Below are 12,986 nucleotides of genomic sequence, written 5' to 3'. Positions count from 1 at the left end.
AATTTCATTCTATGTTAAAAATCGCTTGGAAGAATAAGAAATTTGTGTATACTGTAAACTAAGGACACTAATAGAGAACTTTTAAGTGAGAATTTGATTGAATTAGTTAAGACCCCGTGGAACAAAGAAGAAGAATTGTTGATAGGCAGTATTTTGATTGAAAATGGCTAGGCTTGACTAATGAAATTTAGAATTAAGATGGTTATTGATAGAGTATTAATGAAAATGTTTAATGCATGTTCTGTGAATAACTTGTGAAAGGAATTATATCCTAGTAGTGTTATGCTTACACTTAATCTTATCCTTTCGTAATTGAAGGATTTAGCTTACTCAATTTCATTGTTGTGATCTAGTATGAACCTTAACTTAGAGTGAGTTTTGTTCTATTGAGTATTTGAATTTTCTTAACTGTAAAATGTTTTGTGCTTTTCCAATAAACATGTTTTGTACCTTATACCTGAGTTTATGCCTCATTACGAATTCAAACCACCACTTATGAAATAGAACCTTTTGGCGGGAAGAAATTAGATATTATTGCTTAAGTGAGATTCAGGTCATGACTGCTAACTGAATTTGCACGGCACTAGCATAAGATTAATTATTGTGTGTATCCCTTTTGAATTTAGAATCGTTTCCCTAAACAAGAGTCTCTTCTGTTATAGGATATTGGCCTGCGCAGCATAAAATAAATTTTGCCAATATCCGAAAAGGAAATAGTGCTGAATTAATATTTTAAAGGCATAACAGTAGATTAGAAAGCAGGCTATTTAGAGGTGGAACAAGGTAAAATATAGAGAAAGTATCTACATAACAATGGGTTCTAGGAGAAGTACGATAGATTGGATGTCCTGCGATGAGTCTCCAGACTCCATAGAGGTGCCTCATAATAATAATAAAGGTTAAAGGTAAAAATTCGTGGTGTGAGATATATACAGGGATTTTTTTAAACTAAAGTTTTTCAGGAAAAAACTAAATTGACGTTTATAATTAAATCCTCAGTATTCATTATAATGTATAATTGCGCACATTATTTATGAAATTTTTAATTTTAAAATGCAATAAAATTTTAATTAATTATCAATGTTATTTACATGATTGGCCATGCTGGATCACAATCAGTTGGATCACAAGATTCATGAAGAGGCATGAATCTTGTGATCCAACTTCGGCTCACTTTCAGATCTGTGTGACTAATGATTTGTTTTGTAGCTAACTCACCCGCTTTGAAATGTAACATTTCATGCAAAACACAGCAACCATCTTTATGCAAACCATACATATCCAAATAACTCATCCTCCAATGCAGGAAACTTTCCACTTTTAGGTCCTTGGAATTCTTTTCTTGCCTTATTGGTGTTTTGTAATGCAAGTTCCTGTTTCTGCCAATATTGCACATTAAACTCAGTCACTGTAAACTTGTGTACTGCTGAACTATTGCCATGTTTTTATGCAAAATCAAGACTTTGAGTTTAAACCCAGCATAACTTGAAGATTTCTCCACATTTTGAGCAAAATTGCCAGTACTTTACGAGACTTGAGATACGTTATGAACAATACTTCACAAATGACTAATGAGAATTTAAGCAAAGCCTGAAACAGACAACAATGGAAATAGCGTGGCTATGATGACATGCATATGATTGGTACGCATTAACAAAAGATCGCACAACTCAATGATAGGCAACCCGACGATTGTTGAATTGAAATGCTGTTTCTCTTCATCCAAATTCCAAAATATCTGAAACTAGAATAACAGCATTCACTATCTATTTTTTAAAGTTTTAAACTTTTTCATGTGCAAGGTATATGCAAAACTTTTTAATTCATTTTTTCATAAAGTAAATCAGGGATGTGAGATATACGCGAGGGAGAGTTATATTCTAGTAAATATAGCATATGGTAAATCCCATGTCTGTCTGGGATATTTTAAATATCCTCTGTCCAAAATATCATTGACTTGTACTTATTATATTATCAGTTAGTAAAATATTTTGTTGTAGTTTCCAACTGTAATCCTTATGCATCAAATAGATAAGGATGATTGGAGATGTTAATGTCAGCTCTTTGCTTTATGCGGACGATGTTATACTTCTAAATAAATCCACTACTAGAAGTTTGCAAGATTCCCTGACTAAATTGAATAACTGTTGTAATAGATATGGTATGAAGGTCAGCAATAAAAAGACAAAGACAATGAAAATAGGTAGAATCGTTGAAAATGTCAACTGTGTTGTGAACGGAGAACCTGTGGAACAAGTAAAACATTTCAGCTACTTAGGCATTTATTTTTAGTAAAGATGGTAAATTAAATATAGAAATAGACAACAGAATCAACAAAGCTGGTATGGTAGAAAATCAATTGAATAAATTCATATGGAATAAAAGAGAAATTAGTCGGAACACTAAATTAGCTGTATACAAGACAGTGTTCAAACCAGTTTTAACTTATGGATCTGAGTGCTGGGTCAGAAGTAAAACACTTGACCAAAGACTGCAGATATGAGAGTTCTGAGAAAGATTAGAGCTGTGAACAGATGGCATCAATGGCAATATCATATTAAAACCGAGGATATTAGGAAAGAACTTAACATTGTCAGCATCCAGGAATGCGTTAGCAGAGCTAATCTCAGATGGTATGGTCACTTAAACAGAATGGGCGAGGAAAGATTAGCAAAACAAGTGTTCTCTGCCAGGTTGGCAGAAAAACAACCCAGAGGAAGACCAAGATATAGGTGTATTGATTCTTAGACGATAGAAATATAAGATCTGATAATGTTGGAGTCTTGACAAGTAAAAGACTGATTTGGAAGAAAATTGTAGATAGGAAGTTAGTAATGATGTAAATTTTTCATGTAGTACTATCATATCCTGTACACTCCTTGAGGGTACATGTCAGGAATTTGATGATGATGATGATGATGATAATTGATTGATTATGGACAACCACTTGTGTCCAGTCAGCCATACATAAAAGCTTTTCCTTTCTTTGAGTTGTGCACGGTAATCAGCATTTGTTTTAGAAATTATGGACTTTACAACCATGGTATAAATAATTATTTTAATTTCCCGACATTTCGATCTTCATATTAAGATCATCATCATCTGGAGTATACACAAATATACAAGTACAAGCTGAGTTGCATTACACACAATAAGCTAAAGAAACAATAATTTCATCACAGGTTATTCTACTGGCATGACCTTTACGTGAGGAAAAAAAATTACAACTTAATTATTTAGAAACTACATCAAAGCTAAATTCTATTTAACATAACATGAGAAAAACATTCTTTTTTATATAGATAGTCTTCTTTCAGTAACAATGATGTCCTATTTTTATCATTACAATTGTTATTTTGATTTAGGATTCTGGATTATCTACATTCCTGTTTATAGTTAACTCTTGGAGAGAAAGGTTCTGTGGGTAGAATATGTTCCTTCCATATGCTTGGGATTTTTAGATCATCATTATTGTTCAAATTGGGGTGGTTGATAAGAGTCTCACAGGCTTCCTTAAATTTGCGTTTGTACCATGTTTTGGTGTGATGTAAACAACTGGTGCTTTTCCAGTCAATTCTATGTAGAGTGTTCATGCTCTGAACACTGTACATAGAATGTCCTCTACATCATTCCAAGAATTCATTGTGTTGTCCTCACAATTTTGGTGTTATGTGCTCTAAATTTTAGATCCTTATCCACTGTCATCCTAAGATCTCTTATTTCCACCACCTTCAACAATATATCCCCCACTAAGCATAAATTCTATATCCCATCTTTTTTTTTCCAAATTTGAAAACCTTACATTTTGCATCAGTGAACTGGCATTCCCCACTCATGTGCCTGAAAACCACTGCCACTATTTCCCTCTTTCATCTCTACTTTATATGGACATAACTCTTTCTCAATCATCAATGGAATTTCCCCTCCCTTTTTACCTTTTCTGTCTTCACAAAACACATTATACCCTTCCATCTCTATTTCTATCAGGATGTCATCCTCATCCAACCATGTCTCACTTATTCCAGCAATTTTTAGATGAACAGACTCAATCAATGCAACCATTTCATTTACCTTGTTTCTTACACTCCTAGCATTTGTATACAAATATAACAGCTTATTTCTGGATGTATAACAAGTTTCACTGATATCTTATTAGATGTGACTTCTCCATACTTAACCCAAGCCATTTCTTTTTCTCCTTATTCATCTTAGAAACCTCTTCAAATCCAAAGTTTTCCCTCGATCCCAGGTCATCCTCTTCTCTTTTATCTACACATGCATTCACATCCTCTTGAAGCATCAGCCTTTCTCATGCTGTGTTCTCCTATTCATCCTGAGCCTCCTCATTTCCCTGTTTGTCTTGCACACTTGTTCTCTCATTCTCTATACTTATGCTACCCACATCTTCATTCATAACCACCACTTTAATCTCTCCTTCCTTACTTTCGTAGTTTTTCCACATTGCTTCTTACTTGATCAGATTCATTCACATTTCTCTACCTTCCAGCAATATTGAGTATGAAAGGAAATTTATTTTGTGTTTAGATATTTTAAGCAGTATCCCTTCACTGTTCACTCATGTTATATAGGTTAGAGTTTTAAATTACATTCTGTAAATTCTCTTTTTTTATACTGTTATGTTTCTGTTGGATTTACTCTACTTTCTCCAATGACCAATATTTAATGATGAAAATTGGATAACTTCCATAACATTGATGGAAAATAAATGAAAATTGAGTAGAAAATTTAAATCTATTAAGTATATTAAAATGATTTTTCTTTTATCCTTTAATCTTTTGCCAGCACAGTTTCCATTCTGGAATGCATTGTTCTTTTGTCTTTTATTTTTCATGCACTGTTCTCTCTCTGTATTTCTTTTTTGGAGCTTATGTATTATGAGTAAAAACATAATAAGGTTTTTATAAATAAAAACCTTAAAATAGTAATTTATCTAGTTTAAATGGAAATATTGCAGTAGAAATAACTGAACGGTAATGTTTTTATTTATAGTGACACAAGTGTAAGTTCACATTTCAGCAGCATTCTGAAGGAGCTTTCCCAGACTTCAGCAACAGGCTGTATTGGTTGCATTACGCAACGAACAACTATTAGTCCTATAAGTACACCTGGCACTCCAGGTACTCCAGGAACACCAGGGACTCCTAAAAAGGTAATCCATATGAGTTTAATTTTAGTGCTTATTTTTTTAAATCCAACTTTGTTTTGATTTAAGATAGATCAGATAATAGGTTTGTGCTGTAAATATAGCACTGTACACCTGTGCAGTGATAACAAAAATTTTGAAAATGTTTGAATAAAATAGATAAATTGATTGGCATAAAGAATATTAATGCTTGAATGCTTGCCACCATAATTACTTAAACAAACTGGATTAGTCAAAAGAGAATGACAGTATACACAATTCATAATTTACTTCTTGATCCAAGCCAAACAATGCACTCATACTGAACTAACTGATGCATATATCTGTATATGGATTCTGATTGCATGTCTGGTCAAATATTTCATAACTCTCTATCCTGATAACTATGAATATGTCTTATACTCGCCTTGTCTAGTGAAGAGCATCTTAATAGTTGATTAACCACAATTAAAAAAATCCCATTCATTAGTGCAATTGGAAGAAGGATGGTATGTTACACCCTTCACTTGGAAAAGGACTGAGTTTGATTCTTGTCATGATGAGAGGAATGGACTTTTTCAGTTGAATGAGTTAGCTGATCTCATACAGAGGTAGCAAGGTTTTTTTTTTTTATCCCAGCAACTTGGGATTTTCATTCTGCATTCAGGCAAATTGGCCTTGAGAGCACACACAATTTACAGACAAAAAAATACTATTGAATGCAGTGGGCAATAAATGGCATTGGTGTTAAATTGTCCTTTTCATTCGTTTATCGTTAGATATTTCATTGTATTGCATCACCTATCATTCCCACTGGTTTCTGTATAATGTAATAGTTGCTCCTATTGTGTCAAAATGGTAGTGGTGGTTCGGTATGGTTGGTGGATTTAAGTGGTTGAGACAGAGTTGTAGGTGCCCTCCCCTGATGAGTCTTTGGACTCCTTGGAGGTGTGTCACATAATAATATATATGTGTATGTGTGTGCTTTTTTTTTTATATTGATCCCATACATGAGGTGTCGAAGAGCTTATAAGCACATCAGCTGGGGGGGGGGGTCAAGTAAGGACTGAGATAGAAGTTTATTGACTTTTGAGGAGTTGCAGGTTGTCTTACTGAAACTGTTCCAGAGGGTGGAGGTAGAAATTGGAGTTCAAGAGAACAGTGAAATGCATGCCTTACAATGGAATCCTTTTAGACATGCAGAAACATAACTACTTAGATGAAAAACTATTGGGATATATGTTTTTCCATTAGTTCTTCTTCATATTTAAAATACATGTTCTAAGGTTTGGCAGGAGCCCTACCAAAAGTTGGCTAAATAAACTAAACAAGTTAATACCATGTCTGCTGATTAACAACTATGACAGAACTCTGAATATAGTGTGTGAATATAGTGCTGTGGCATGCATAAAAATATTTGTCATCTTCAACCTATTGGTGATTCCATAGGTAGTCTTGCCTACAAAGTTTCTTAAATTTTGTCCAACCTTCTCCATCCTCGAACTCATCAATCTTCTTAAAGAAATCCACATAATTTTTCTCAAAAATAAGGCACAAAACACTGATCTTCAGATATTATGGTCAGCTTTGATATCTGACTTTATAGACTTTTTAAAGACATTTATCAGACGTGAATCTAATGGCTTTGCTCTAAACTTCTGTCTATTGTTAACATTTTTTAAAGGTCACTTATATACTGAGGGTCTAAAAAAAATTTGCTCTTTGAAGTACATTCATGTTCATAGAAACTGTCTTACCTTACATAAATAGTTTTTAGTAGTTAAATGGTCATTTTCATTGGTTTATCATTAGATATTTCGTTGTATCGCATCATCTATTGTTCCCATGGGTTTCTGTATAACGTAATAGTTGCTTCTATTTTGTCAGAATTTTTTATGCTATAAATTGACAGCAAGAGCTAGTTTTCACATTTTCATGCTGAGATTGCTATGGCTAGTTATGTGCAGTTAACACCTTGCAGAAAAAGTGTGATTCAAGCTTTGAATAGAGAAAGCTATTTCCTCTCGTGAAATAGCTAAACAAATATCCTATAGTCAATCTACTGTGGGTGTGGCTGCTGTCAAAAGTGAAGGAAACTGGATCTGCTGAAAGAAAGAAATGAACAAGAAGAAAGCCACTGTCTACACCATGCCAAGATAGAGTTCTAAAGTGGCTCTATCTCTGAAATCACTGTGAGTCGTCTGAAGAACTGAAATGGGACTAACAGGAACGAACAGGAGTTGTGGCAAACTGTAACTGTCAGGAGAAGACTCATTCAACAGGGACTGATAGCCAGTTGCCCTAAAAAGTAGCCCTTGTTAACAAAAAAAAAATGAATTTCCATGGCTCTCCTCCTGTCCTCTCCTTACTCTTATTAACACGTTTACATCAGAGCGATAGTAGTTCACTCGCTGTGAAACTATCTGGCAAAGCAAGCAAAATTACTGGCAATTTCATTTCTGTGTGTCATAGGACATGCCACTTTTCATGACAGTTTCTTCAATTGGCTAATCCTACATTGCGCAGGGGGGGGGTAAAAACTAATGTTCTTTTCAGAATATATTAATAAATAATAATTAAAGGGAATGATATATCTGATTATTAGTTACTATACTTGATTTACTAGAAGATGAGAAAATATAAAGAGAAAAGAAAGAAGAGGCATGAATAAAAATACTTTCAGTTCTGTAAAATGGATTATGAATAATTTACATCTGTGAGTATCTGGAGTGGAGTGAAGAATACGTGATCCTATAAACTCTGGACTTCCATATTTGCATTTATGATGGGCATAATTTAAAAAAAAACAAAAAAACTTGTGAATAGATGGAAAGGAATAAAGAAATACACATAACAAGCACAACATCTTGTACAATTTATTGTGCTTGTTATGTATATTTCTTTTTTTTTTTTTTATATTTCACTTTATTTACTGATGATTAGTGTTTTTTTTTTACACAGTAGTATAATTTATACATAAATAATATTATTCTTTATAAGTTTAATTCTTGGAATTCACTTGTCCACCTGGAGTTTTGCAATCCTGAGTTCTGGATAAGCAATGATCTGCATATCTGTTAGTTTCTCTTACCATAAATTCTATTAAGCCATCAGTTAGAAATGCAGAGTACACTACAGATGGATTTTCTGTATCAAGTGGTAAAAGTGGCTCATCTTTTCTACTGTACTCATGAACTGAACATGTTACCAGATTCTATTCATTTGAAACTAAAAATTCAGAAACCTTACTTTGTTAAATATCCTCTTCATCAGATGAGGAACTGCTCTGTAAATACAATACCCAACTGAAATCATTATCTAAATTATCCACTACACTGCATGCGATGAAGTTTGAATTTTTCAAAAAATTCAAACTTCACCACATGCAGTTTTTTTTTTCTTTTTGACAGCAGCTCAGGAAACTCATCACTAGAACATGTGGATTTCCCACAAACTAGAAATATGTGGATTTCCCACATATTTCTAGTTTGTTGACTTTCATGAGTTGCATTCTTTTTATAGAATATAGGATTAATTTTTAGTTAGGAATAGATACATTTTTTAATTCCTATGTGTCTACTGTCTAAAGACCAGAAGCAGTGAACAACACACCCTACCTAACAGCCACTATACTGCAACTATACACAAGAAGAACAAGTAGTTTTATGTCTGTGCAATATATTTGTAAACAAATAGTTCAATTCAAGACACCTGAGATAAAAATGAATTTCCCCCACGCACACACAGAAAAATTATGCTACATAGACTTATGCAAAACCGTTTGTTGTACTGGAAAACACAGTAACTAAAAACATTTGTCCAAATTTTCAATTACATGAAATAAGTGTTTATTCAACTGCATTTGAAATTTTCGATGTCATTTAGACAGACCACAAATGTTAACGTCAATAAAATTCTACCAAAAGAGTTGCCACTAACATGCCGTATAAACTTTGTGTCATTTGAGCCTAACCACTTGCCCGATGTGGAAGCGGCACACAAATGGTAATGAGAAGTCCTGTCAGGATGATAAACGTGTGAAACACTTCCCAATGTGAACATGTTAAAATGAAAAATTTCATCTACTGGTATCCTGTGCGATCTTTTCAGAAGTTTATAGGTATCTTTCATATCACCCTTCTCCTATTTTTTAGCATCTGCAGTCCCAATTCTCAGTCTCTCCTATTCCTCAGTCAGGATATCATCTTTCAGTTTCTTCTGCACCCTCTCCATTATATCTGCATCACCTCAGAAACCAGACCAGATCTATGCAGAGTAGTCCAGATGAGGTTATATCAAGGCCTCCTAAAGAGGTACATTGACTTCCTTATTCTTACATGTCAATGTTTGTTTTATCATTACAGTTATCCTCTGTGTTGTATTTGCAGTCTTTGCTTTGAACCCTTGAACTTAATGTTCCTATCAACTAAAACTCCAAGATCCCTAGCCTGATCAGTTTATTCTAGCATAATCCCACCAGTATAATATGCCATTATCTCACTACACCCAAGTGCATAACTTTGCATTTACTAACATTGAACTGACAGTCATTTTCACATGTGCAGAATTCCTAATCATTCTGTCAAGTATTGTATGTCAGCTGCATTCCTAATTAACCTGCTAATCTTTGCATAATCAGCAAATCACTCTGTGTCCCATGTTAATTGCCATTGCCATTAAAGTAAATACTAAATAAAAATGGACCAAGGATTGATCCTTGAGGCACACCAGCAGTCACCTTAAATCCTGTAGTCTCAAGTTCTCTCTCTACACTTTCCATGTTGACTTCCTATGATAATTTGACTTTTATATCTCTCAGTAAGCCATCCTTTTATCCACACTAGTGGTTTATATCCAATCTCATATCCTCCAACTTATGGTAAAATTTAGTAATGCATTAGTAGAAGCTATAGTAAAAAAAGCTTTAGTAAATGACATAAAAAATGTTAACATGAGCACATAAAAAACTTAAAATTTTTATTGAATTTTTATTTCAAATTGTTTTGTTTACATTTAAAATCAGATTAAGTTGATTCATAAAATTCATAGTAATTTATATTTTATTTTTCACAGATACCTTGTGAATATTTTATCCTTTTATTTAGGACACCTCTTTGTGGTAAAGCGGACTCCCACTGGTGGTACTGACCTTTTTTTTATTCTTCCTTTTTTAATGTACATTTCTTTCTGTATTCTTCACTCTACTTCCCTTGAGTATTTTATTTTTTTTTTAATTTCCTATCTTCCAGACCACTGGGATACAGTGTCCTGCCTCTGCGTTTGCTATGCATACATCCAGAGTAGTAAATCCTGGTAATCTTGCACTCCTTTGGTCTGTGTTTCTGCAAGCGGGGCAGTCCTGGAGGTCCCAGCCATGATCGATTTGACTAGAAGACTTGGCTGCAAAGGTCAACAGTTATAGCAAATATTCTTCCCCATGGTCCAGGGACAAGCTCAATGCTTGCTGCATTGTTAATATATTGTCAGAATTAACCCTGATGTTCCACTTTGGAGTGCATTTATTATTTGCTCGATAGTGGGCATTGATCTATGGCTGTGTGGTACCAAAACAAAAATTTCATTTGAGCATGAATCCTTCATTCTCAGATTTTTTCAGGGACCTCACATGTCTTAAATTAAGCACACTTATCATAGATACATCAGCTGATAACAGAAATAAGTAACAGAAAATATTTGACATATACATCTAAATATACCACTATTTCTCATCATTATGCACCCCCAGTGAAAAACCAATAGGGCAAAATTTCTTTATTCAAAAGGGTTTAGAAGGATTGGCAGGTATCCTGCTTTTACAGTTGTCAGAAGTTTAGGTGTGATATATGATATTGCATCTTGACATTATCTTTGATCTTCTTCAGAGCTCAATTGAATCAATTGGATCAACACATATTCACGTGTCTCTTTCACCATCTAATAATTTCAGCATACCTAAACTTTATGATCATCAGTGCTTTTCTTTGAAGTGCATCGATAGCCTAACTTACCATGGTTTCACTCTTGAAAAAAAATCTCATAAAATGATTCCATGTATTGAATACACGTACGTATCAATAACTTCGTGGCAAGAACAACATACAAGCCACACCCAGAAAGTAACGTCCATTCAGAATTTACTGGAAAATATGATATGAGAGAGGTATTGCACATGTGTGGTAGCATAAAGTTACTCATTAGCTAGCTGTTGACCATTTTACTTTCGTCATGTCATCGTTTGTTATCTTCCTTGAAGAATTAATAATGAGTGATGTGATTAAAAATCTTACCAGTTACGAGGTTTGTGGTGTGATATGGTTTTGGTTAGCAGAAAGCAATAGTGCTGCAGAAATTCAACAACTGTGTAAAGTTTATAGGCTTAATGTCATGAGTGACAGTAGGGTTAGGCAATGGTATCATTTGTGTAAAGAAGGGCACAACAGTGTTCGCGATGAAGAGCACAGTGGCCAGCCAAGTGTGGTGACAGATAATTTGGTGGAAAGAGTGAACATGAAAATTCATGAGAATCATCATTCCACAATTAAGGAACTTTCTTTTGAATTCCCAGAAGTTTCATGCTCAGTCATTCATGAAATTGTGACAGAAAAGCTGGGGTATAAGAAATTGTGTGCCAGATGGGTCCAGAAATGCTGACTGATGTGCATAAACAGCAATGAATGAAATAAGCACAAAAATGTTTGCCACATTATGAAAAAATGAGAGAGAGATGAACTTTTTTCTTGTGTTGTGACTTGGTGACAAAACATGGATTTTGTACACATACATCAAGTCAAAAGAATAATCAATGTAATGGCACCATTCATCATCTCCAAAAGAAAAAAAAATTCAAACAGGCACCATCGGTCAAAAAAATTATGCCCACTGGCTTCTGGAACTGAAAAGAGGGAACTTGCTCATTGATTTTCTTCAGCGAGGAACCACAATTAATGCTGATGCATATTGTGACATTCTGAATAAACTCAGACAAGCAGTTCAGAACAAAAGATGTCTAATGCTGTTGTCAGGGATTGTGCTTTTGCATGACAATGCACGAATTCACACTACAGCTTGAACTCTCCAGCAAATTAAGAAATTTGGGTGGGAACTTTTTGGCCACCTACCCTACAGCCCTAACCCAGTGACTACATCTTGTTTCTGCATATGATATAGTGGCTCCCATCTCAGCAGTTTGAAGAAGAGGAAATGAAGAACAGTGTAACTCAGTGTTGTTGAACTCACTGCCAGCAGACTTTTTTAAATTGGGTATGAAGAAGCTGGTGCTGCAATACCAAAAATGCCTGAAAGTCAGTGGCAACTGTATGGAAAAATAACGTATGTATGTAGGTATTTTGACGTGTCATTCTTTTTTTTTCCCTTCTCTATCATTTTTTTAAAATTCTTGACTGGACGTGCCTCTTATGAAGAAAAACTGCCAGACATCTCCACAGAACAAAATTACATCTATATCCACTGAGTTTAAAATAAACACCTAGATTTGTCCATGACATATCAGATGATATATTAAACATTTTTCCAGAGGAAGTGATTGATGTTCACCATCCACACTCTCCAAAATCATATGACAAACACAAGCCAGACAAAGATAAGTCCTCATCCTCTTAGAAATCAGATAAAGTCTACAAAGAAAAAAGAATAGGGAAATTTTTAAGTGGAGCTTTCTTGGATTCTGCCAAAATATCAGTGATATCAAGGTTTTTTCTACAGAAATATAGACACATATATAAAACTATTGAGGACCCACCTTATTTATAAAGACAGAACTGGAGATGTACCTACTCATGGAGAAGTTGCTATCTATGTGGATAACTATAACCCTTTTCAGCAC

At 34.3% G+C, this 12,986-nt stretch overlaps 1 protein-coding gene across 1 annotated transcript in view; it reads left to right on the top strand.

Moving 5' to 3' along the window:
- The window catches only part of hiw (MYC binding protein highwire), a 1,014,282-nt gene that overhangs the window by 681,891 nt on the left and 319,405 nt on the right, over positions 1 to 12,986 (top strand). Inside the window, exon 57 of the mRNA XM_090402616.1 lies at positions 5,011 to 5,170. Within this exon, the coding sequence (XP_090258742.1) occupies positions 5,011 to 5,170 (160 nt within the window). The remainder of the gene's footprint in view (positions 1 to 5,010; positions 5,171 to 12,986) is intronic.

This window comes from Typopeltis vanoorti, chromosome 13 (genome assembly GCF_054136105.1).
Source record: "Typopeltis vanoorti isolate ZY-2024b chromosome 13, IOZ_Tvanoo_1.0, whole genome shotgun sequence".
Taxonomy (NCBI): domain Eukaryota; kingdom Metazoa; phylum Arthropoda; class Arachnida; order Uropygi; family Thelyphonidae; genus Typopeltis; species Typopeltis vanoorti.
This window is presented reverse-complemented; position numbering and strand designations above follow the sequence as displayed.